At 38.8% G+C, this 26306-nt stretch overlaps 1 protein-coding gene across 3 annotated transcripts in view; it reads left to right on the plus strand.

The window, feature by feature from the left end:
- The window catches only part of LOC144716778 (binding protein), a 92611-nt gene extending 71153 nt beyond the window's left edge, over positions 1-21458 (plus strand). The window contains exons 18-43 of one of the 3 annotated variants that reach the window (XR_013584990.1): positions 3809-3979; positions 4806-4966; positions 5070-5370; positions 5454-5880; positions 5972-6305; positions 7979-8167; positions 9088-9352; positions 9435-9632; positions 9706-9927; positions 10029-10205; positions 10286-10401; positions 10959-11417; positions 11492-11705; positions 11853-12074; positions 12148-12612; positions 12690-12995; positions 13082-13534; positions 13609-13655; positions 13761-13854; positions 14207-14413; positions 18306-18431; positions 18518-18889; positions 18980-19211; positions 19647-20334; positions 20623-20816; positions 21255-21458. Coding sequence is in view for 1 of the 3 variants with exons in the window: in XM_078592023.1 (XP_078448149.1) it covers positions 3809-3979; positions 4806-4966; positions 5070-5370; positions 5454-5880; positions 5972-6305; positions 7979-8167; positions 9088-9352; positions 9435-9632; positions 9706-9927; positions 10029-10205; positions 10286-10401; positions 10959-11417; positions 11492-11705; positions 11853-12074; positions 12148-12612; positions 12690-12995; positions 13082-13534; positions 13609-13655; positions 13761-13854; positions 14207-14413; positions 18306-18431; positions 18518-18889; positions 18980-19211; positions 19647-20287 (6399 nt within the window). In the remaining 2 variants the exon portion in view is untranslated. Of the gene's footprint in view, positions 1-3808; positions 3980-4805; positions 4967-5069; positions 5371-5453; positions 5881-5971; positions 6306-7978; positions 8168-9087; positions 9353-9434; positions 9633-9705; positions 9928-10028; positions 10206-10285; positions 10402-10958; positions 11418-11491; positions 11706-11852; positions 12075-12147; positions 12613-12689; positions 12996-13081; positions 13535-13608; positions 13656-13760; positions 13855-14206; positions 14414-18305; positions 18432-18517; positions 18890-18979; positions 19212-19646; positions 20335-20622; positions 20912-21254 lie in introns of those variants that run through there. The other 2 variants (XR_013584991.1, XM_078592023.1) reach the window with 2 other exon arrangements.
- Positions 21459-26306: the final 4848 nt, after the last annotated feature.

A 26306-nucleotide genomic window follows, 5' to 3' on the forward strand; every position in this document is an offset into this window, starting at 1 on the left:
TCTTTAGCGCGCCTCCTGCAAACACAACCTATTCTGCAGCAAATCTGGGAAGACATATTCATGTATTTTAGTGAGGGACTTTCCAAGTTGGCCAGACTGGACTGCATTCCGGTGGTCATCTACCATCTCAGGAAGTACAGTCACTTTATAGGCCTGTGCTACCAATTCTCCGCCAAAGAAGTTGCCGCCAAGTTTGCACGTGAGATAGTGAAGCCACATGGTGTGGCTCACACGATTATTTTTTGAACTTCACACCTTCCACGGCACAAGGCTGGAACACTGCTCGGCATATCACCCCGAATCTGACGGCCAGACTGAGGTGGTCAACTGCTCCCTAGAGACTTAAATTCGTTGTTTTGCATGGGATCAACCAAGAAAATGGAGCGCCTGGCTACTTGGACGGAGCTCAGCTACGATACCCTTTGATGATCTTGGAAGACCTGGACCAACTGCCGCCCCCTTGGACGATCTGAACCAACTGCTGCAGGAGCGCGACCAAAAGCTGAAGTACTTTTTCAACAACTGGTGCGCCCCCTGACTGCCAGAAAATGGAAGCTGATCATTGTCGCCCACACATTGAGTTCAAGGTGGACGGCACTGTCTTCCTTAAAGAGAGATGAACAGCCCATCACCTAAAACTGCCTTGCCACAAGACTTTAGTGGGCGCACAGGTGCCCTGTATCAGATCGCTGGGTGATGACCAAAAAGTACGTTTGCAGCATGTTTGAACTTGTGACCTTGACACAGACTGAGCCACTGTTGATCAATCACCTATATAAGTCATTTAATTTAATAAAAGAATTCTTTTATAAACAATTGATTGAAAACCACCCAATCGGTTTGCCAGGGACAATAGGCGAGGCAAATGCTCAATGGGCTATGAGAGGAATACTTCAAAAGTTAATACCGCACCTCAAAATGACCATGCAACCACCAAGGCCTGTGATTAGATCATCCCTATGTCAAGTTCAAGAGCACCATTTAGCATGCTGATCTCTCTGAGTAGATTGATGCCTCTTCTGTCCAGGTGTATCGCGGCTTTCATCTTGTCTCTCTTCTTGTCTGCCGATTGAAGAAGGCTCTGAATAGCCTGAAACAGTCTCCACGGGGTTGGTTTGCTCGATTTACGAAGGTCATGAAGGAGTTTGGCTATTGCCAGAGTAATGGAAACCATACATTTTTTAATCACCATTCGGGCAAGGGATTAACCATCATTTTGGTCCTTGTGGAGAAGATTATTTCCGTCAATCCAAGGCAGCTAAGATTCTTGATCAGTATCTTGGGTTGGAGTTTCATATGAAACGCCACGGTCTTCTTCTGTAATTTCTTATCATGGAAGTGGTGTACTCTTCGCAAGGCATTTTCTGGGTAAAATAAAGTATACTAGTGACATTTTACCCCAGCTGAGGAAAGCAGACTCCCAGCCAATTGGTATGCCAACTGTAGTTAGTAATCACTTCTCGTATGGAGCACAATGAATCCATGGATTCGGGCCAATATCAACATCTGATCAGAGAATTTTCTAATACCAGACTTATACACTCTCTGTTTATGTTCTCATTGGTATGCTGTTGATGTCCTGATCCCGTTTATGTGTTCTCCGTGAGTCTCTCATTTATTGACAGCCAATTGAGTCAATTGGTATTTCATCCTGTGGGCAAGTGCTCCATGTCTGACTAGTTCATCTTCCTCGGTGGTTGTCGTTTCTTTTTTGGGAAAGAATCCGTCGTGGCAACCTGATAGGGTCAGATTCCAATAGCGATCTGATCAATGATAATTGATGTCATTTCCGTATCAAGAAAGCACTTCATTGTTCAAGAACAGATTTGTCATACAGATAAAAAACAATGCATAGAATGTGAAGTCGAGAGAACCAGAAAAGGAGAGGGTGGACGACAGAGATGTCATGGTGGAGATCTCCCTTCTGATCAGCAGACCCAATCCTGCTAAACAGCCTCTTGGTTGCTCCTTGCAACTGAAATCGTGAAATGACTTAGAATGTTCCATGTTATTTCCCCAGTCATGCTCTTTATAGATTTGGGTCATTGATCTCACGTCATGAGTTAGGTTTCACATGTTAACTCTTGGTTTGTCTTCCCCTTCAGTCCTGAGTTGCTTTTGGAGAAGAATCAACATGTATCATAATCTTATCACATGGCACAGCAAGAACCTTGCTCAAGCATAGAAGCAGAATTTTGGACTCTTACCCAAGGTTTGTGCAAAGCCATACGGATGAAAAATTTGTTGTCTGATCAAAAAAGTGGGGGAAGGTCACGTGTGATCGATGGTCCTCCCTATATAACTAACAATTAGAAAGGTCCAAACAGGGGCTAGACTTAAGGGGTCCCCACACCCTCCATTCACCTCCATCTAAACCAAACTGAGATTAAGCTCTCCACATGGTGCACTAGGCCGACCAGTGACGGCTCTCATTATTTGAAGATGACCTCATTGCATGGCCCAGAGCAGGGTAAACAGTCTGTCCCTGTTCCTCTCTCCCCTTGGGAACCCTTCCCGCATTGAGTCTCAGAAGTACTCTGTGCAGACATTCATCCCTGTCATAGATTGGCTGGCCCACATTGCTTGAGCAAGCGGGCGTTCAAAGAAAAGATGGGAACACTATTCTTCACCCTCGGTGCACATAACGCAGTGTCAGGGCTTCCGATGGCCATCTCGTCCCGAAGGCCTACATCACCAATTGTTGTCAAAGGTGCAGCAAACCAAGAAGCCGCACTTTTAAGGGGTTTTTAGTCTTCCGTAAAACTTGGCACGCTTTGATGATCAACGGCTCCTCCTTTTCTTGTCTTTGTCTAATCTGTACATATGCACCCCTCACGGAGAAGGGTTTGCCTGACACATCCACCCGTCTTGAGGACCGATCTCAGGTTATAGAGACAGCAGGGACTATTGCATCTTCTGATAATCCTCCACCCTCTGTGCTGATAAGTTGCTGACAATTTGCAGATAAACAATGGGTTCCACGTGCAGTCCCAAAAGCTCCTAACCATGGTCCTAGGCATCCTTGCAAGGGTGAACAGCCATGGAACTCTGCACATAAGGACCCCTGAGCAGACCATTTGTCCAACCAATAGCGGAAGGTGGTTCCATTTCCACCTGGGCTGTGAAAAATTCTTGAACTTTAGGAAAAACTTGCCTCAATCCCTTCCTCTATGCTCCTCTGCTCCTCTGCTTGGAGCATAAGCTGTTGTCTGATATTTTCGCTAAAGTGGACACCGCTGTACGGTTTCCACTGTGCTGGAAGGAGGGTGGGATGACATCCACACACCAACTTGAGTGGGGGGTGTTGGCGATATTCCCGCTTATACTTCGAAAATAAGGAAGACCACCTGAGACCAGTGATCAACATGATGCCATTAAAATATATAAACAATAAATACACATAATGACCAAATTTATCCTCCCTTCAATTGTATCTATCGTCTATTTTAGGTTAACGGGCCTTTCTTCAAATAACATTATCAGGTTAATGATCCAGCCCATTAACCTCTCTTCTTCCTCTCCTCCACAAAAGTCCATCTGTATCTTCTCCCTTGACGTAGTCAACTATTCCACTCTGAGGGTTTCTGGCTTTTCTGACTCCCCTATTCAACAGTATTCATGATTCAAATATTAAAAATCCTTTTGGAATTGGTAACTTCTTGTTGCAAAAGCAATAAAGATTCATCTAATGCATGAACACCTGCATCTACTCTTTGTTTCGACCTATCTGAATTCTTTCACTCACTTCATTTGATTATTTTTTAGTTTCAATTGTGTAACACTTTCCATGTTTCTATCTATTTTTCAGGGAATCATAATAAAGACACCAGTGCAATGGCCTTGTAGCAAGGGATTCTCCTTCACATGCTGGATCAGAGTTGAGAACTTCCCAGAGGGAATAATGGGTTTATTTTGCTTTCAGGCTGACAATGGGAAGGGCTGTTTGGCAATGTTGGGAAGAGATAAACTTATTTTTGAGGTAGACTTCATCGAGAATTATTTTTCATTGTAAACATTCCAAAGGTTCAAAGTATGTTAATATTTCTTATTTCATTTGTATTTTTTGAATATAGCGATAGAATAAATTATTTCAGGCAATCTTAATTGTGGTATTGAATTCTGAGGGTGAGAACTCTAAAAATGAAGTGACATGAAGTTATTTGTTCTTATCAAACTACTAAAGGTGCTTGTAGGTCTCTCTCTTTTTTTTCTTGATGGTATAATGTCATCTATTTGTATATTTCTGTTGATGTGGTGGCCAAAGATGGAGTGCCAAAGAGAGATATGGGAAGAAATAAATGTCGTATCTATTAACGCCAACAGGCTTAACATAAACATGATAAGAATAGGGATAATAAGGGAAAGATATCCATTTCCAAATCAACACTCCCTCTCAAGTTGGTTATTTTTATTTGAACCAGCTGTTTATGAAGGATTTGATGTTTCATTTCCTACTGCACTGCCTTCTTCTCTTTGGCAAACTTGGGTTTTACCTCATAACCCATGAAGTTTGTATGCTCAACAACTGCATTTTTTGTTCTGTAAAGGATGATGTTAATTTCTTGTCTTTTCAATGTCCCCTCCTTTTTTGGCTTTGCAACAACTGCACAAAGAATAATTGCTTTTTTGAATATTCACGTTTTATTTGTTTCTTGAACTGCATGGGCTTGCCAATATTTGAAGCCTCTTGACCACAGGTTACTTTGCACCTTCTGTTGCATTGTATATCCCTCCCAATGAACATCTTGAATATTTTTTGCAACGGTGAAGTTCTCATCCTTCTCTTTATTAATCTGTTCTCACAGGTGATCAATCAGAAAAAGCAGTCCATATCATTGCCTCTTACCCTACTTTCGAAGAGCTGGCACTTCCTTTGTATCACCCATAATACAGGCCGCACATTTTCTGGAGGCAGTATTGTTAAGTGTTATATTGATGGTATTTTATTATCTTCTGAGAGATGCAGGTGATTTTGTTTAGCATTTCAAGCTTGGACTTAGTAATGAATAAATCTTTGTTGCATACAAGGGGTTTTACTGTACCTATGTTCTCTTATTTTCTAATCTCAGGTACCCAAAGATCACTGATAGTCTTACATGCTGCACTATCGGAATGAGACTGAGTGTTAATATTGAAGATGTTTCTCAGCTTCCTGACGAAGAGTTATTTCCATTCGCTGGTCAAATGGGCCCTAGTTATCTTTTCAATGATGCTATTTCCCAAGATCAAGTCAAGGCGATTTATTTTTTGGGACCAGATTACATGTATTCATTTGTTCCGAAAGAGTTTCCCTCAACTTTTAATCACATGGGGGCTAGTGACCTGAAAGATGGCCTCACATCAAAAATAATATTTTCAATTAGTGCTCAGGTTATACTTCTCTCAGTATCAGTCTGTGTGACTTATGCAAAAATGTTTTTTTGAAACATCAATGTAATGTTTTTGTTTTGCAGGCAAGTGCAGGAAGAATTTTGTTTAATTCCTCATGTATGGACCACAACATGAATAAAAAGATATTTGAAGCAGAGGTTATGGATGGAACCCTGATATGCTCTCGTCGTATGTTGAAAGAGATTATATACTGTGTTGGTGGTGTTTCTGCATTATTTCCTCTCTTGGCTCAGTTGGCTATTTCTGATGTAGATTGTGAGGAAAAAGAATTATCATCACACCAGAAGAGTGAGAGAAATAAACTAGTTGCAGATATTTTGGATCTCATAACGTCTGTTATAGAAGAAAACTCAGCAAATCAGGAACAGATGCATTTACTGTCAGGTTTTTCTGTTCTGGGATTTCTATTGCAGTGTGTTTCTCCGCTGCAACTAAATATGCACTTTTTTCTATCTTTAAAAAGGATGCTTGATGTCTTAAAAGAGTCAGGTACTGTGAAAAATCATGCTTACCTCTTATATTCTTCTTCCTTGGTTTGATTCTGTTTAAACCTCATTTAACTGGTATTTGTTGAAATCAGGCAAATCGGAGCTAGTGACCGATGCAATTTCATGGATCTACTTGAACCCTTACATTTGGATGTTTGCTGAGTTTAATGTGCAGAGGGAATTATATATGCTTCTTGCAAGCTATTTTGAAAGTAATCCAAGCCTCTTGATAAAGCTACGCGGCTTCCCATGGTTTCTGGATATAATTCAGCAGTTCTATTCTGAGAAAGTAGATAACTATTCATCCTATGGGATCCTTCCCCATTTGCGTTCATCAAGTAAGATCATTACTACGAGAAGACTAAACTTCGATGAAATTCACAAAATTCGTCTTCTTTTGTTGAGTCTGGCTGAGATGACTTTGAGGTATTCTCTTATTCATCCCTACAAATTAGTATTCTGAGCAACATAAGAATTTGTGTTTTTAAAACCACTTCCAAATTTTTGAATAATTCATAGCCAACTTGCTACCCATCTTGCTCCTATTAAATATCTGCCTCAAGTGCATACACATCATTTTTTTTGATCCGGTAATTATTCGTGGTCCTAGCTGCCTAGACTGAAGAATGGACATGACAACAGTCAAGTGGGGAATGAAAAGGGCAGTTAAAAATCACAAATCGCACTGGTGTCATAAATGTTTCCGGGCAAGTTAGAGTGAAATAAGAATTATCTGGCTTCAGGGTCGAATTTGAATTAAGGTCCATTGGGGAGTCAGTAGGCTTGAACTGTAGGAGCCCTGAATCTTGCAACAGATCCAGAACATACTCTCTCTAATAGATTACCAAGTCCTCTCAATACTTTGAAAGTATCAAAGACAAAGAGCTTGTGTTTGGGCAGAAATTTTTAATAAAAGAGCCATGATCCCCATCTATGTGAGCATTTTGCCAATGATAGATAAATAGAAACATCCCCCAATGGGCTACATCACAAGATAACTCATAAACAAATTGGTATATCTTCGAGCCAACTTGATACTTGTCCAGCTTTTGGTTAATCTGCTGCTTACAGTGGATACTCTATATTATCTATGTATAGTTGAGAACATTCCTAACCTTTTTGGTGCTGCGTTTTGAATTACTGAGGGCTTTTAAAAAATAATTTCTCATTACTATTCCTTTTTTTTTTTAAAGAAAAACAAAAGGGATGATCAACTGATGAAATGGGGACCACCCAGGTAAAATTCAAACGGGCCCCTGTCGACATATCCAAACCTGTTCAAACCTTCTCCTTTCAATACACATCCTGCAGAAACCAGGGTCCCAAGATTCCCTCCACCTCCTGGACAACCCCATTGGTAAAAGTCTTCCTTCCCATAACAGCACCTCGTTTCGGTGCAGCCATATTACCCAAAGCACCACCATTACTCTTCCCCTGTCCTCCCTTCTAGATCCTCTTGGGATTCAGTCTCAAAAATCCTCTCTGAGGTCACATCCACTGATGGTATCACTTGGCTGGTCGAGATCGTATGAGAAAAAGGGCACCCAAAAAACTGGTACTTGCAATCCTTATCCCCTAGTGAGCATGACTCACAGACTGTCGATGTATCCAGGTACATCCTTTGGCGAAAAAACACTAGTCTCTAATCTCTTTCTCAGTCAAAGCCATCCAAACATCTGTGCTTCAGCGGGAATTTTTGTCTCCAAATGACCCTACATGCACCGATGGTTGTCTGCTCCACATGCTCCTCCCTGATCCTTGTGTAAGCCCTTCAAACTGAAAAAATGGCTGTCGACTCATTCCCAGTCATCTTGTTCCCGTTTTGGGGGCTGTTCTGCAACATGGATTGCTGCATGTCCAGAAATTCTGCCACCCATTGATCTGACAGAGCACCATATATGATCGGGTTCGATCTTCTGTCCCAACATTCCCCTACCGTGGAATTAGGGCACTGTGCTCGCACATAAGCAATGAAATGCCTCTCTCAAAGTGCCTTGTGGCAACCAAGCATCCAACCAATTTCTCATTGTTATTTATATTATGATGTTGTAAATTTTTGATAATTGGAAAGGTTCTGATCTTTTAGGGTAGTTTTTCAGGCAAAATATTTCAAGTACAGATGTAAAGGCTCTCTTGTCTTTTCTGGAAAGAAGTCAAGATTTGTTATGCATTGAGGACGTCTTGCATATGGTTATTCGTCTTCTCTCTCAAAGTTCTTCTCTATCTTCCTTTCTAGAACATGTTGATTTTCTTGGAGGCTGTCAGATTTTCCTCAATCTCCTGTGCAGGTCAGTAAAACTAATTTATTGCTCCATTCTTTTTGTTATTGTCTTTTTTCATAATTTCAAGGAATGGTATAATATATTTTCCTGTAACTTTTTTATCTGAGATTAAATACTCTTGAGGTAGAAATACAACTTGCGGGGTAGATTGTGGTTAGTGGAAGATAAACATTCCAGCTTTGGATGTTCATCTTTCTCATCATTTTAATTTCTCACTCAAGCTGATAATGGAGTTTTTTCCTTTTCACTTGTTCTATATTCTTCAGTTTGTGTTTTCTTTTAAATCAATATTCGTTTCTGCATAAATTTGTTAAGTTTTTCAGATGTATTTAGTTTTTAACGATGATATATTGATAAGATCTGCGATCCTACAAAGATTAAATTCCGAGAAAACCCAAATCAGTGTTTGACTACCAAATCAAGATCGACGGAGTTCTAATATATGACACAATATAAGACTTGAATCTTGCTGACAGTAATGTATGACGGATGAGAAGAGAATAATAGGAAACTGAGAGATAGAGGACTGGCCAGATTGGACACTATTTTCTCCTCGAGCTGGAGAATCTCTGCTCCCCCTGTGACTTAAACAAGTTCTTGATTTCCAGGAAGGGTGCACGATGAGTCTTCTGTTGCTTTATTCATAACCTTCTGAAAGTGCTGTTAGTTTGAAGATACATGTGCTGCTCCTGCGGCACATGTGGGTTCTGTCACTTGGCGCCTTCTTTTTGTTTGTTGATAGGTCCGAGTAAGGACCGTATCAATATCATGGCGCAGAGAAATTCTTCACAGAGAATTGATCAGTTTGTAAGATTTTTTGTCATTAAGTCTGTTGTTGTGTTGTTTCTACTGTAATTTCTGTTCATCTTGACTAAATATCACAAATCATGGGGAGGAATTTAGGTATCTTAATGTTTGATGTATAGGGATTCAGAGCCGGTAAGGTTGCTGGCTCTACATTTTTTGGGAAAACTTCTTTTAGGTTTACCTTCGGACAAAAAAGTTTCGAGATTCTTCAGTCTCACCATTGGACGGCCTAAGTCTTTCCCTGAGATTGACAGAAAGGAAGAAAACATAAGATTACATTCCATTCTCAATGCAGTCTCTGAGCGACTCTTGAGGTTCCCTTTGTCAGAGAACTTATTTGCAACATTGTTTGATGTTCTTCTGGGTGGAGCCAGTCCGAAACAGGTTGGTAATCTCATATCAGACTGAGCCTAGAGTTCTATGCCTCTCCATTGTTCTAATTTTATCATCTCCAATATGATTTCAGGTTTTACAAAGACGCGACCATGTTCAGTCTACGAAGAGTGAAATTCCTATTTCCTCATCTCATTTCATTCTTCCACACATTCTTTTGCTCATTTTTAAGGTCCTGGGTCGCTGTGAAGACTGTACTGTTCAAGAGAAGATTATGGTGGATCTTCTGGAACTTCTTCATTCAAAACCATCTAATATCGAGGCTGTGATGGTAATCCTCTTCTCTTCTCCTCCATTCATCTCTAGTTCGTATGATAAAATAAAATTCTGATGTTCATTGACAGGAAATCGGTTGGAGCTGCTGGCTGGAGACATCTGTAGAACTGTATGTAGCTCAGAAATTTCAATCTCAGGATGCTGTTTCTGATTCAGAACATAATGAGAAGGCAGAAAAGCTTGTGAGGGCTGTGTTTTGTGTTATTCTCTCCCACTACATTTTAGCTGTCAGAGGTGGTTGGCAACGATTAGAAGAAACTGTGAATTATCTCTTACTCAGCTTTAAAAATGTATGATGTGATATTTTTTCATTACTCCGTTTCATTTGGTCAAACTTAGTGTAAATAAAGCTCTGTGGAAATGTGATATTGCTTTGTTAATCTTCATCCAGGGCCAGTTGCCAAATCACCGATTGCTTCAACATATCTTTGTGGATTTGACGACCGGACTTCTAGAAGTGGCACAGCAAGATGCCATGTTACTGACACAACCATGCCGGGACAATACATTATATCTTTTAAAGCTCCTTGATGAGATGCTTATCAATGAAAATTTTGATAAATTCCCGGTATTGGCGCTTAACCTGTCCCTCTTGTTATTACCTGAATGTCACAATAACTAATGGTGTTGCTTCAAAAAATTATGTAGTTTCCCACAGGTGGATTGTCCACAATTGTTTTGTTTTCTTGCGGGCAATCTGGAAGTGACTTTGCTTCAGGCATTGAGGAAATCATGAAATCTGAATGTGTTGGCGATCTTCCAAGGTGAACCTCTGTCTTCTGGTTGTTCATTTACAATGCAAGAATTCAAGAAAGACTAGCGTAAAAAATCGGGTTTAAGTGAACAACGTTAATTTTTTGGAAGCAGTTTTACATAATCTTACTGATCACACAATGTATTGCGGAGGGATACATGATGATGTTGCCCTTGTTCTTGTGTTTGTGATGTCGGTTCATCTTCTTGTGCCTCTATCAATATGCCATCTTTATTTTAGTTAAACACTCTCTGAAGTTAGTTTTTGGCTCCATTTTTCCAAATCTTGCACCTGGACAGTATCCCCAAAAATACTTATTCAAGAGAATTTTGCATGGAACTAAAGAATTTTGTTATAAAAAATAAACGATTTTGATATATATTTAAGAAAACTACAAATGGACATTTTTGTTTTTCTCATCTCTTTCATCCATTGATTATTGGTTATGTTTTTTCATATTGCGAACCCTAATTGCTCGTCATCTTCATATTTAAAACTCTTACTTCAAATTCATTATAATCATTAAAGTTATTGTGTATAAATCCACGATGCGATTTTTTTCTGTAGAATTTCTTGGAATGGCGATGCATCATCAAGTTCTAATGATTCTCCTAGTGCTGATCAGTGGGTTCTGTGTGAAAATATCTGGAGAATTACCAGTGAGATGAGTGGAAAAACAGCAAGAAAGACTCAAAGTAAGGATCCTGCTTCTGGAGGACCATCACTAGGCCAAAGGGCTCGTGGTCTAGTGGAATCCCTGAACATCCCAGCGACTGAGATGGCCGCAGCACTCTCTGGGGGAGTAGGTGGTGCCTTTGGTGGAAGGACTGGAAAACACATGGATAAAGCGATGCTGCTGAGGAATGAAAGATGCCCTCGTATTATCTTTCATCTGGTGCTTTTCTATCTCTGCAGAGGTCCCGCAGAGAAAGCATCTGCCGCAGTTCAGCAATTTTGTTCTGTCTTGATCACTATTCTGTCATCTGAGGACGAACAACTCAACAACAGAGTTCAGCTTTTTCTCTGGTACTCTTCAGTTTTAGTTGATGGAAGATGATTTGAGTTCTCTTTTTTTTATGAACTAGTTTGTTTATTTGCAGGTCTTTGGCCAATCTGAGTTCATTTTGTGAAACACTGGATGATATGACCAGAGTAAATACTATCTGGCTTCTGATCATCGAAATAATTAACCTCTGGAAGTCTATGATTGCTTCGGGTACCTCAGGCGTGGGTGATACAATTGATATATTGGTTAGAAAGGAGGATCCAGCATCATTGCTTTCTGTACTTCAGAAGGAAAAAGTTATTGTTGAAGTATGTTTTGAACCTTTACAGTAAAGTACTCTTTTCTATTTCATGTTTCATTTTCATCAAAACTGCAGGAGTAATGTGCAGAATAAAGATGCTCATTTATGTTTTTCCCATTTACTACTGACTTTTTCCTTTAACCTTCTTGGATAGGTTGTCGATGAAGTAACTTACATCAAAAATTCAATCTCTGAACGACTGAAGCAGTTGGAGGATCTCTGCATGAAACAAAAAGATGTTTCTGTTTCAGAAATGAATCAGCAGAAGATATTTGAAGAGGAGGTTGTGATGAATACGAGTAGAACTCTTGCTTCAGATGATAGTAGACGGGAAGCATATCAGTTAGCTTATGACGAGAAACATCAGATAACTGCTGTGAGTCCTCTTTCTGCCTTTCTTATTTCTTTTAAATTCAAATTATATTTGATATATATCCATTCCAATTCAGGAGCGGTGGGTCCACATGATCCGTTATCTGAGTAATGAACGAGGTCCCTGGTGCACTAATCCCTTTCCTAATGATTCTGTGACCTGGTGGAAGCTAGACAAAACTGAAGATAAGCTTCGGTGTAGATCCAAGTTGAGAAGGAACTATCATTTTGACTATGGACTCTGTCTCCCTCCAAGCAGTAATCAGCCTCAATCTATTAGTCCAGTTTCAGAGTCCCCTCCTAAAATTAGTATCATTTCTGATCATATGAAGAGTTTCCTTCAAAAGGAATTTCAAGGAGTTTCTGGTAAAGTAGATTCAGGGATTATCGATAATGTATCTGAAACTGGGAGTACGAGAGAAGGAATCAACATTCCCATCAGCGTCAGGGCAACTCAGGTTCCAGATGATAAAAACAATGGAAAAAATGTTTACAATGTGACAGATTTTTCATTGACACTTGCTGATACAGAAACAAATGAGGTATGTATAATGTTGAATATCCATATAAGCAGAAGTCTTGGCCACCTGAAGTGCTGACAGATGAGATTAATTTTCAGGTGTTGCAGTCCATTCCTTGTGTGCTTGTGATGATGAAGGGGAAGCTGGGTGGGCGCCTCGCTCTTCTGCGAAATACATTATATTTCTTCAGTGAATTTCTTGTTGAAGGTACAGGTGGATCGTCTGCATTCAAACACTTTGACAAATTTAACGCCTCTGGTTCAGAGAAGCAAGACAAATTGACTGGGAGTCACAAGCAGAAAAGGGTTCCAAATCTTGATATTGGATCTAAAAACGCTCCATTTTTGGGTTCCCCAACATACACTAAGAAATTCAAGCGCCATCGAAGATGGAGTATTCACAAGGTCCCAACATTTAAATGTTTTAAATCAGCATGCTTGAAATTATAGTGAATTTTATGTTGAAAATTGGTGTCTTTTTTCGCACGCAGGTCAAAGCAGTCCACTGGAGCAGATACTTACTTCAATACACTGCGATAGAAGTATTCTTTGATGACTCTGTTTGTCCTGTTTTTTTCAACTTTGCATCTTCAAATGATGCGAAACAGGTGGGTATGCTGATTGTTTCATTGAGAAATGAATTATCATTACCTCGAGGAAGCACTGGGGTAAAGGGGAGATCGGTAACCTTTGTTGATCGTCGAGTAGCAATTGAGATGGCAGAAACTGCTCGAGAAAGTTGGAGAAGAAGGGAATTAAGCAACTTTGAATATCTAATGATTCTCAATACACTTGCCGGTAGATCATATAATGATTTAACTCAATATCCCATCTTTCCATGGGTTCTGGCTGATTACACTTCCGAGAAACTTGACTTCAACAAGTCATCCACCTTTAGGGATCTTAGAAAGCCTGTCGGTGCACTAGATATGAAGCGGTTTCAGGTAAAATGTTCTTTTTTTTTTGAATTTCCTAGATTAAATCTAAACTGATGAGAAAATGGTTGTTGTCTGCGTAGGTATTTGAGGATAGATATCACAACTTTTGCGACCCTGAAATTCCAAGGTGATGTTATGGAGGGAAAGATCTTTATCCATATATCTAATGGACCAGATATAGCTGCCACAGTTTTACCTGTTGGCCTTCTGAACATGCTTCTTTTAATTTCAGCTTTTACTATGGCTCTCACTATTCAAGCATGGGGATTGTGCTCTTTTACATGATTAGAATGGAACCTTTTACAGCCCTTCATCGTGCACTCCAGGTATTCATGACTTATTGATCTTTCAATAGAACACTCTTGTAGATACGTGATTTTCTTAGCATGGTTTCTGGTGGAGAAGGTTTCTGTTTCTATTAGAGTTTATAGTTATGTTCTTCCGTCGGTATTCTCGTCATTTAAAATTTGATGCCCCGTTTTATAATTTTTTACATCGACAATTGACACAAACAGTTGGGCTGATATGATTTTGGGCTTCTTTGTTGGCTTTTTGGAAAATTTAATTATCCATTTGTTTGATGCATCCATGATAAGAAATCTCTCTTCAGGAACTGATCAACTATTTTACTGTTGAAAATTTGGATTGCTTTTGAGTAATGGTGGGTTCTATGAGCAGGGCGGAAAGTTTGACCATGCCGACCGTCTATTCCAGAGCATTGAAGGCACATACAAGAATTGTTTGTCAAATACGAGTGATGTGAAGGAGCTCATACCTGAATTCTTTTACATGCCAGATTTTCTTGTGAACTCCAATAACTATCATCTTGGTGTGAAGCAAGATGGAGAACCATTAAGTGATGTTTCCCTCCCACTTTGGGCAAAGGTATGGAAATGCCTTTTAGATGTTTATGGAGTCAAAATGTCTTTTGAGAAAGTCACTTTTTACTGTCCAAAATTATATTTAATTCTTCATTCCTTTGCTGGCCTCTATCTGTTGGAACTGTATCATTCTAATGTGTTGGTATTTTTCTCCACCAACTTCTATATTTGTCAGAATTAGACCTTAAGAATATCTTTATGATAACCTCCTCTCATGAGAGGAAAATCTCCAACGGATCCAATAGATAGTAATGGAGCATGAGTGTTTTCTCATCCTAAATTATTCTCTCTTAAGACATGGAAATCAAGTCTCTGTGCCTGATCCAATTGTCATCCTACCAGAGCAATATGATTCTCGTTGAGGTACTTCCGTTATTACAGGTTTATGTGCTACCAAATATTAACTTTTGTTTCCTTCTTACAAGGCTTTCTTATCCAGCAGATTTTATCTAATGCGACACATACCGTTTCTAATCTGTCATTGAGGGCAACTATCCATGAGGTTGCAAGGGGTGGAGGATAGGAGCTGCACGGGAAAGGCAATCTCATTGACGGAGACACAACATGGGCGTGCTGAATTATTAATGAAGTCTGTCGACAGCCAATAACTGTTGGAGGCTCCGCTGATGGCAGAGAAAGTAAACGAAGAATCCAACGGGATGATGACTACTAACAGAGAGGATCTTGACGAGACAGTGGCATCTCAGGCTTCGTCGACGACAAAAACCCCTTTAGCAGATGACACGCAATTGAAGGATAGCACTCCAAACGCCTGGCTGAAGAGTAGACGAAAGCTTATAGATTTACAAGATGAGAGGGTCATCTCGGAGGGCAAGCGTCCTGCTGCTTTGACCGAATCAGAGGGAGAAAGAATGGTGGGAGGAACCAAGCTTGTAGCACCGAGAAGATTGCACATGGGGTGGCCGATCATGAAGGGGGATATTTTTGGCAAACTTATTGATGAGACAGGCGCAAAAGTATGGCTGGTAGCTGGGAAAGGAGATTGCCTACATTTTGTGGAATCGGGCAAGGTAGGTCAATTGTTTGAGCAGCGTGGAACCTTAGAAGAGGAGCTCACTGTTGTTGAGGAAAACACGAAGGAACTGAATGACAAGAGTATGAAGGGAGCAGAGGTGGGACATAGAGAGGAGACAGTTTCAAGCCATGGAAACTATGATTGAAAATTCAAGAAGCCCGTGGACGAGAGGAACACTGCAATGGATGACCGTACTGCAGTGGATGAGTCAGTAGTCAGCTGTAGGGAGGAAGAAGATAGGGATTCCAGCTCTCAGAGGCAGGGAGTAAGAAGATAACAGATGGATCGGGATACCACTAGGAGCTGAGGAAGGGGATAATCTTGTATGGCCATGAATTGCATATCATGGAATGAGTGAGGGCTCCAATCCGAGCAGCCTCCACATCACGATAAGGCCTGAGGCAGGTGTTTCCTCATGTCCAAGATTCCTTCGAAGCCAAGCTGGGTAATGGCGCAACATTCCTGTTTTCGCTAGATGCATGGTCCCCCCAAGGTGCATTGAAGACATAATTCCTGCTCCTGTTCGCCCTTGCAAGGACCACCCATGCCACAGAGAGTGCTGGGATGGTGCATGGATCCCATGCCTATGTGACACCCTGTCTGACCAAAGAGTGGAAGATTATACGAAATTGCAACAAACCCTAATACGTGTACACCCGCTTAGAGTGACATAGGATGGATGGGAGTGGATGGGTGCATCTCTATGTTCGGGATGCTTATGTGAATCTCAGACGTAGACATGTAGGGGACTAACTGAGGATCCTTCACACGTGTGACACGTGACCTGTCGCATCAGGGGACAAAAGTTCCCCCTTAAGGTGAATTTTTTCTGTTGGCTGCTCCTCCAATGAAGACCAGTGACGAAGGTTGTCCGGGAGATATGGCTCCTAAAATCTTCGGTGCATTGTGCTATGTGCGCAAATGGTGATGAAAATTGCACCCACCTCTTCTTTGGATGCTCTTTTTGCTGAGTAATGTGGACCCACCAGCCAATCACGGGGGTGGATATCTCCCCAGAGGAAGCCTTTTGGGACTTAATATAGAATGGTGCACTCAAGGGGCAAGAGCGGCTGTTTGGACCCTTCGTAGTGTTCTGGGCATTATGGTTGCACAGGAACGCAGTCATCTTCAAAGAATGTGAAGCATCAATGGACACTGTGGTACAAGCATCTGGGGGTTTTTCCGCTGCATGGTGTAAAAGCCCGGGGCCAAGGCCCCAGTTAGCCTTTTAGGCCCTACTTGTACTTAGCGATTTTACATTATTATCCCATAAGGAGGGTCACCGACTTTGTGCGATCTCCTCTACCTTTCCTTAAAAAAAAAACTATCCATGATATTACATGGTATATAATACCCGTAGCATCTGTAAAGGAACCAGTTAGTAGAAAGTTTCTTTGTACTAGTAAATGGTACAGAACAAAACAATTTGCTCCTCTAGCCAAAAGGAGTCTAACTTTGGGGCAAATGCCTTTAAGGGAAAAAGAGCAAATGCCATTTACTTCGGGGCATTACTTTCATTTTCACCCACTAAGGGGTACTTTAGGCTGCTTTTTTTCTGTGCGTGTTTCCCTTTATATGGTGGTCCTCCCTTTAGGAAGGCTGCCGATAATAAATATCAAAGTGGTTTCGTTACCCTATCTTTCTTGTCAAAATTCATCTCGCCGTTTCTCCTCTCTCAATGATATTGGGCCTACATTATCTCTCTCTCTTCATGCCAGGCCTGTGACTAAAGTCTCTTCAGGACAGGCAGGAGTCTAAACTCTCTTCCCCTTTTATTTCCAAGTTAAGAACTTAGGTTCTTGTCAAGGTTCTAGGGTTTTCTTCATGCCAGGTGTTCCTACTCAGATCTCATGCAGAAAATCAGACTGTGGAGGAGATGAAGTTAGGGACCAAGGAACAGCTTTTGCCTAGGTCACATTCAGGGCCAAAGGATACTAGTCAACCTTGACGGCTAACTTCTTCACGGATGACTTCTTTACGTTGAAGGTTAATGCAACCAACACATAGAGAGGCCCCTCCTTATCATCACAGTTCTAATTTACTCGTCAGATTAAAGTATCAAGTTCTTGGAAATGATCATCTATTTTCCTAGGTTGCTAAAGTTTAGACTCCATGAACCATTATAATGGGTATTATGCTGTCTGAATTTTACTTCTGCAGAATTATATTACTTAATTATCGCATATCACAGCTTGATATTTTGCTTTCATGTACAAATCTTTGAGCTAATTGCCTTGAATTTTGAAGGTACATTACTTTTTATTCCAAGTATTCTGGTGATATCTTTTAGATTTGTTTAAGTAATTTTTGAAAAATTATCTTATGAAAAATTGTTTCATGTTTTAAGAGCATACTGATTTGATTCCAGTTGTATCTAGGGGTATTTACATCATTAAACCAACTCGGGGCATTTATGTAATTCCTGATAGGGTTACTTTAGTCATTGTCCTTTGTAGGTTAGTTTTCCATTTTCCCTTGGGGAAGGCAGACAGGTAAATTGTTCTGTTCATTCCTCATATGACTCTCCCGTGTGATTTGTATCTCTCCGATATCTACCCTCTGGACAACATCCATTCCACCAGTTCCCTCCTCTTTTCTTTCTACAATCTTACTGCCATTGTCCCCCTCTTTTCCCATCCACTCCCTGATAAGAACTTCAGTTTCTTATCTCACGCTTCAAAAAATGACTTTTATTTCCAATCTGAGGGCTTATACTACGCGAGCTGAATATAAGCATTGCATGCTTCCACCCATTATTTGTATTATTATTCCCTGATAGCTTCGCACTGATCCATTTTATCTTTCTTGATTATGAAGTGCATTTTCATTGAGCTGATGTAGCTTAATGATTCTTCATCAGGGATCCCCTGAGGAGTTTATCTACCAACATCGGGAAGCATTGGAAAGTGAATTTGTGAGTTCTAATCTCCACCACTGGGTAGACCTAATATTTGGCTACAAGCAGCGTGGAAAACCAGCAGTTGAGGTAGAGAACATTTATTTTTATTTTTCTGCATGGAAGCCATGTCATATGTCATAGAATATCTAAAAAAACTTTGATCCAATTTGCAGGCCGCTAATGTGTTCTACTACCTGACATATGAAGGTGCTGTTGATTTGGAATTGATTGAGGATGAACTTCAGAGATCTGCTATAGAAGATCAAATTGCAAATTTTGGACAGACGCCAATCCAGCTTTTCCGGAAAAAGCATCCGAGAAGGGGCCCACCTATTCCTATTGCGCGTCCTTTATATTTTGCTCCATCGTCAATCACCTTGACATCCATCATTTCTCCTCCCATTCAGTTTCAGTCTCCTCTTATTTTTCTTGGTTTGCTAGACTCAAACATCGTAATCATCAACAAGGGATTCATTTTATCCGTGAAATTGTGGCTGACGAATCAGCTTCAATCCGGTGGAAGCTTCACGTTTTCCAGTTCTCAGGTAAAAAGCAGCATAAAATATCCAGAAATGATCTTATTTTCCATGAAAATCGTGTTATTGATATAACTGACTGCTTTCCATAATCTGCAGGAACCGTTCTTTGGAATTGGACCTGATATTCTTTCTCCTCGTAAAACTGGGTCTCCTCTTGCAGAGAACTTCCAGAGTGGAAGGCAAACTTTTGCCACTGTTAAAACCATAGCTGAGAACTACCTTATATCCTGTGGAAGCTGGGATAATAGCTTCCAGGTCTCATCCGTACATGATGGAAGGACTGTACAAATTGTAAGACAACACAAAGATGTCGTAAGCTGTGTTTCAGGTGCCAAGCTTATTATGTATCCCTTTTTATTCTTATTTATTTCTTTAAAACATAGTAGGTACTATTTGCATATTGATACGATGCCCATCACATGAGAGGGATTCCCATCATTTCTTCTCAAATTTCTACATTTCATTCTTTAAACGCCTGGAGCACCACCCTCAAGAGGGCAGCAAAAAGAGAGTAACGAAAATTGTGTTCGTGTTCCTTGTCTCTCCTCTTCTCCAAGGTCTCTTCAGCTTTCTTCCTCTTGCTCCCTCTCTTCTCCTTTGCTATCACTAAAGACATCCATATCAACTGCATCGATATAGGATATATTGAAGTTTACAACAGATATGATCCACAGTGTTCTTGTTGTCTATGTCCTTCAAAAACTTTCTACATTTCATGTACTATTTATCTGTAATGTCTCATAATGTTTCATCTACGTTTCAGTGTCAAATGACGGATGCATCCTCGCCACGGGAAGTTTTGATACTACGGTCATGGTGTGGAATGTTTTCCATGGAAGATCCAATGAGAACCAAGTGATTGATCCAAGCCCGTTTCATATTCTTTGCGGACACGATGACATTGTCAGCTGCATATTCGTGAGCACCGAACTTGATATAGTGATCAGTGGTTCCAAAGATGCCACTTGTGCATTTCACACGCTGAGGGAGGGAAGGTATGCGAGGTCCATCCAACATCCATCCAGGTCCGCCTTGTCTAAGTTGGTCGTTTCTCAGAGTGGACGGGTAATCCTGTACTCTGAGGATGACCTTCATTTACACTTGTACTCGATCAATGGGAAGTGGCTCGCCAGTCATGAGTCAAACGGCCGTCTTAACTGCATCGAACTCAGTAGTTGTGGAGATTTTCTTGTTTGTGCTGGAGATCATGGACAGATAACGCTACGTTCGATGCACTCTTTAGAAATTGTGCATAGATATGATGCAATAGGGAAAGCACTAACTTCCCTGGTTGTCACCCCTGAGGATTGCTTCCTAGCTGGAACAAGGGATGGGAGTCTGCTAGTCTATTCCATTGAGAACCGTCATATACACAAGGCCAATCTTCCAAGGGGGACATCATAGATGAGCTTTTCATCAGGACTATTCCAAGAAGCCAGTCAAGAAACAGGGTTGGCCACAACACTTAGTTTATTCTTCATTACATTCAAGTACTAATCACCTTCGTAATGTTAAAACTAAAACATAAATAGGGTTCTTACTTGCAATATGCCATTACATCTGTCTTTTATGGTTTTGCTCTTTAATTCTTTTGCATCATTTTTGAGCCATCCTAATATTTTTACTTCAAATTTGGAAGTTTATTCATTCTGTCCTTAAAGACAGACAACACCTTTTTAAAACGGCTTTCATCACATACTTATTGAACATATTAAGAGTGCTTTTCTGTTCTTCTCCAGATTTCGTTTACTATTCACACTGATGAACCAACAGAGGAGTCAGCATTCATTAGACGTGCAATACCAGAGAAACAGCCTGTGCAAGGTGCATGGCCCATGAGACCCCCAAGAAAGGTAGTGTCTCAACTAAGGGAAAAGAGTTTTCTTATAGTCTCTTCTCCCTTGCTAACGACATTGTTACAGCGTATATCAAGGTATTCATATTCTCTACTGCCCATATTTCTTTTGGCCCTATCATTGCTGTGGAAAATGGATTTTTTCCATCATGGTTCTTTCTCTTGAGTTATCATTCATGAGTTATCAAACTTTCATATTATATTATGTCCCAGTGGCAGAATATACCTAGTCTATGAGTTATATATAGTAAGATCCAGTAAATATTTATTTTGAAGTTTATTGCAGTTCATACAAAGCATAAATATTGTTGGATAAAATGTTTATGTAAATATTTTATTATGAATTTAGTCTCTCTAATTTGATAGATATGATACATTTCAATGTTCATATTACCTTGTACCGACAAGACTTTCTAGAACCTGAGATTTGGATCCAGAGAATCTTTTAGTTTAATTTTTAAGTCCTAAAGGCTCAATATATATCTTCCATATTGAAGTAAGCAACTCTAATGACAGGAGGCTCTTACAGATCTGATAGATCCTTTGAGAGAGCATGTGGCAGATTACAATCTCGTTAAAAAGTTGAAGTCCAAGTCTATGTTTGGTCCAACGCTATATATGGCTTGTTCTGATTGTCCTAGTATGTTGGAATGATTTCCTTAATTAGGGATGGCACCTGATCAAGCTTCAATTTACAATACTGGGACAAAGCTTTACTCATTTGGTCCTAATTTTGCAGCACACGCTTAGAATACGCTACTACTTTCATTTCATCATAATTTGATGTTCTCAGTCATACTATAATATCCTATAATAAATTTCCAATAAAAGCAATTGTGTAATCATAAAGTATATATTATGATTTCATAATTTGGTAATTTTCTGAATAATACTGTCATTTTATCGTTATAAACTTTTGATAACACTAAAATTGTTTACTTAGATGAAAATTGTATCTTAATACCTTTTAAAATTATGCATCATCATCTTTTGGATTTGGAAACATGGGAATATGTTGAACGTATCTCAAAATAAAATAAGCATAACAATATATAACATTTTTTCCATTTAACAGAAAAACGTTAATCAAGTTTGGAAACAATCAGTTAGTTTCAACTTAATTCTACTTATCTGGGTCAAACAAATGATTATGATTATACCAAATTTGTGAGAAGGAAGTGATATCAAAATGTTATCATGAAATAAAATGATAGTATAAATAAAGTAATCAAAAAATAATTTTTAGAAAGTCATTGAAAGGTTTTCAACAAAGATGTTATTTTTAAATAGCATCGAATGAATCAACTGCAATATGAATCAACTTTGGGATTCCAGCCACAACATGAACAATGAAACTGCAGATCAAGTAATATTACCCCGGGGGAATATTCAGCATGAAAACTTGACAAAGATTGTTAATCTTATCTGAGGACATAAATTCAAGGGATGTTAATAAATCGGAAAGTCATTTGCAATTCATTAAAAAAGTACCAATAAGTCAGTGTCAAACATACTGTGAGAAAGCAATTGAAGAATGCTGATGTTAAAAAATAATGATTGCACATACCAAATTTTTTTTTGGCTAAGAGCATCCAAATCAGCACTGCAAAACTCCAAACCAGAAAACGCCAAACAAGTGCAGTAATAAATAGTGAATACTGTTCCATAAAATAAAACACTGTTTGACTGTTTATCAGTGCAGCATGTTAAGCTCAAATAAATTGATCACTTTGGTCTTTATCCATAAATATATAATTAGAATAATTTGGTCTTATTCGCCTTTAATAAAATATGCTCGAATAAGTTTCTTTTTAAAAATCACATATTTGGCGAATTGTTAAGACATAAATTCTATTAAATTTCCTACTTTTTTTAAAATTTGAAACAGGACACATGAAAGACAAGATTTAATTTTTTTGTATTCTGAGTTCAGACATCATAAGTTTACATTTCCTAATATATTTATTTTTAATATTACTCTATTTTTTATATATAGATATATATTAATTATGCTCTTTATAATTTGCCTTTATCCCTTTATGGAGTTCACTCTCTTCCTCTGTAATATTGAACTCCTAATTTTTTGTTCTCCCAAACTCAAAACATATCCGTAAGTTTCAATAATATGTTGAAATGTTGAACACAAATAAAACTTGTGGCAAAAAAATGTAAGATCAATCATTTTTATTAAGAAACTCATGGACTTAGCTAAGATACAATTTATAAAAACTTAATATTTTTAAATTAACCCATTAAAATGTGGCTTTATCATCAAAATGAGTTTTACATGTGACAGAAAATAAAAACATTGATGTGGATTAACTCTATAGAAAACTAATTAATAATAATATGGGCCCCTGATATCCCTATGTACAATAAAAAAGGACAATTCATTCCCTAATATCTGAAACATTTGTTTAAATTAAGTAAAAAAAATAAAAATTATGTTATCATAAACCATAAACATTAGACTCTAGAACTATTTTAATCTTAACATTGACTGATTCTATTGAAAATGAATAGTCAATAGCGTGTAGAAATGGAAAATGGAGCATAGGTAAGATATTAAAAATCTCAATGCCTAGAACTCAACGTACATGGTCCCAATTTGAAATTTGGCTAAATAAGGATTCTAATAGCCAATATGTGTATTAAACAGAACAAAGCATGAATGACCCCAATAAGCTTGAGTTATGCAACTTCCTAACACATCGCAAGTTTATAAATATCTGAGAAATCAATTTGTAAATGTAGCTTGTAGTTTTCTTAAAATAAAATAGTGGGTTTTGTAATGTCTCTTATAAGTAAAGAGACAAGTGGTTAAATGGTGGATTAGTTAGAAGAAAAAATAACAATCTAATCCACCAGGGCATTTGTTGGGTTCTAGAGGCCTTGATCTAGATGAACATCAGGATTTCCATGCATTAGAAAACCTCCAACGGAATCACAACGGTAATCATAAAACATGAAATGAAGAATTTGTGCACGGATCACATCCGTGATTTCCTAAATCCTCGTTTGAAATGAGTCAAGCTGCTTATGTGGGCAGCCTCTAAATATATCCACATAATCCTTGCTACGTCGAATCCCCTTCTTCACCTTGGTGAGCTCCATTCAACCTCTGTCATCATCGTTACACTGTCTTGATCACGTCGGGAATGGAGAGGAGCTATAGGGAGAAGAGAGAATAAGGGGAAGTCCCTAAAAAAGTCTGGCCCGAGTGAATTTCGTATAAGGCCTTTCCCTATTTATACTAAGTGGATATTTTTCATAAAACCCCTCAAACTTCAGTATTTATTCTGAAGTCCAAAAGACCATTTGCGGGTGGTCCGCTATGCCCAAGTATCAATCTAGTTCATGACTCTAGTGGCCCGATAATCTTTATGAGCCTTTTAAATTAATTAACTTTATCACCATAAAGATTAATTAACGTTGGATCGATTTATCCTAATGGATAGGTTGAGTTTCCAACAAGTGGGGTGCCAAAGCTACACCTCGGGCTCTAGAAGATACCTTGTACATATAGTCCCTCATCCACTTGATGCTCTTAGGATGACTTAGGGTATGGTAAACTGTGAAAATCTAATCAGTCATCCGAGTTAAACATGATGCTTTTGGAAATCATCAAAGAACTCTTCTCCGATATTTCACTGTCTTTGCCAAGGACTTCATCGCATTATCTTCCTTGAGTTGTCCCCTCTTATACCAAGAGTGGACAATCCCATCTAGACCACTCAATCGTCTTTGTGAACTTCTTGATGCACCCAAACTAATACTATTTAGATACCCGTGATTAGGAACATGCAGGTCATAGTCAAAGTACAACTGTTCGTCCACAAGACGTCTTTGGCATTTCAAGTCTAAGGGCCATTTACACAATCGTGACCTGAGTCAATCATTGACAGTTTGGTATAATACCATTTAGGGATTCGTATGTATCAATTCAGTGAACTCTTTCTACTAAAGAGCACCCACAATCTATCCTTAATATCTCCACCCTAATCCTTAGTATCTCCATACTCATCAAATGAGTGAGGCTAGATAGTGCTTGTCTATCCAGATACTTTGAGGTCCTTCTCGCATATCTTCGACTAGGAATATTTGGAGAACATCGTTAAAGACTAGTGATCTCCGTATTATGATCTTATCATAATTCAAAAAGCCAGATCATTTATTTATGGACTTCATCATATGCATCACACGTGCAATATAATGAATATGTTCTATTAATGAACATGTAACGAGATATGGAATGTGTGATTAACTTGCCAACCACATATATTTCAATCAATCTCCCACTTGGACAAAAACCAATCACTCCTAGTAAAAAACCCTTTGTTTTCGAGTGATGCTTAAAATACATTGAGCTAATGGCTCCGCCCATGGATTTGCTATATTGTTGGTCAATGGAACACTTCCATTACGTTATCTCCAATTAAAGATGATCTTCCTAATCTAGTGAAGTGTCATAGGAAGTTATCTAACCTCAAATGAGACCTAGAGTCTTTCACTTATGCAATATCACCATTGATGTCACACAACAATAGAAAAGGGTTTACGATCATATATAAATCTATGGTTCGTGGTGAACATTTCAATCACTCTTTCTTCTTTGGAGACTTCAACTATAGTGATTGACTCCATTCTCATCGTCAAGTTTTAAAATGACAGACTTGGAAACTTGCCAATAGGTTATACTTCATTAATGTAGAAATATAACTTCAAATGTAGACTTTCTATCACCTGAATATCATTGAAAAACTCAATTTTATGTAACTCTTGAGTTTCAATCCATCTTCTCCATGAACTCAAATATTTCCTTTTGTCTTCACAAGACATCAAGAACATATCTCATATTGTTTTAGTGCTCATACCAATTAGAGCTAAGGCCACTTTACGCCTCACACATAGAATGATATAAATGATTAATCTTATTATTGAGGTACAATGGTACAATGAACCTCTCTCCATTCCAAAACTCCTTTTGGTGATGATATATATGTTTATTGATTTGTAGAATAGTGATAACCTTCTTGACCTATCTCTAAAGGTCTGTATTCTCAATACATAGGTTACTTCTCCTAAATCCCTTAATGGAGATGATATTTGACAGTCATTATTTTATTGAAGATACTATTCCTACATCATTCTCAATGAGTATAATGTATTCTATTTAAAGAATATGATAATTTTGATTGGATTTGGTCTCCCAATGGTCTTCATGTGTACTCACATGGCTTGTTCTTCATTCTTAATGAAGACTTGAGATTTGATCACTCTATCAAAACTCATATTCCAACTTCAGAATGCCTGCTTCTATCCATAATTGGATTTTGGCAGTTTGCACACTTGGATGTATAGTTTTATGTTGTACCACATATACCTTCATCCGTTTGTGGATTCCATAATCATAATGTGCTTCTATGACAAGAACGATTCTGGTGGACTTTATCATTGCAGCTAGTACGAACCATTCTTCCATTAATTTTCCCTTTTAATTATTTCAATTTGTCCATCAGCATCTAATATTCATCAAAAGGTTCACTTACTCATATTGGGCACCATACC

The sequence above is a fragment of the Wolffia australiana genome, chromosome 2 (assembly GCF_029677425.1).
Source record: "Wolffia australiana isolate 7733 chromosome 2, ASM2967742v1".
NCBI classification, from domain to species: Eukaryota; Viridiplantae; Streptophyta; class Magnoliopsida; order Alismatales; family Araceae; genus Wolffia; species Wolffia australiana.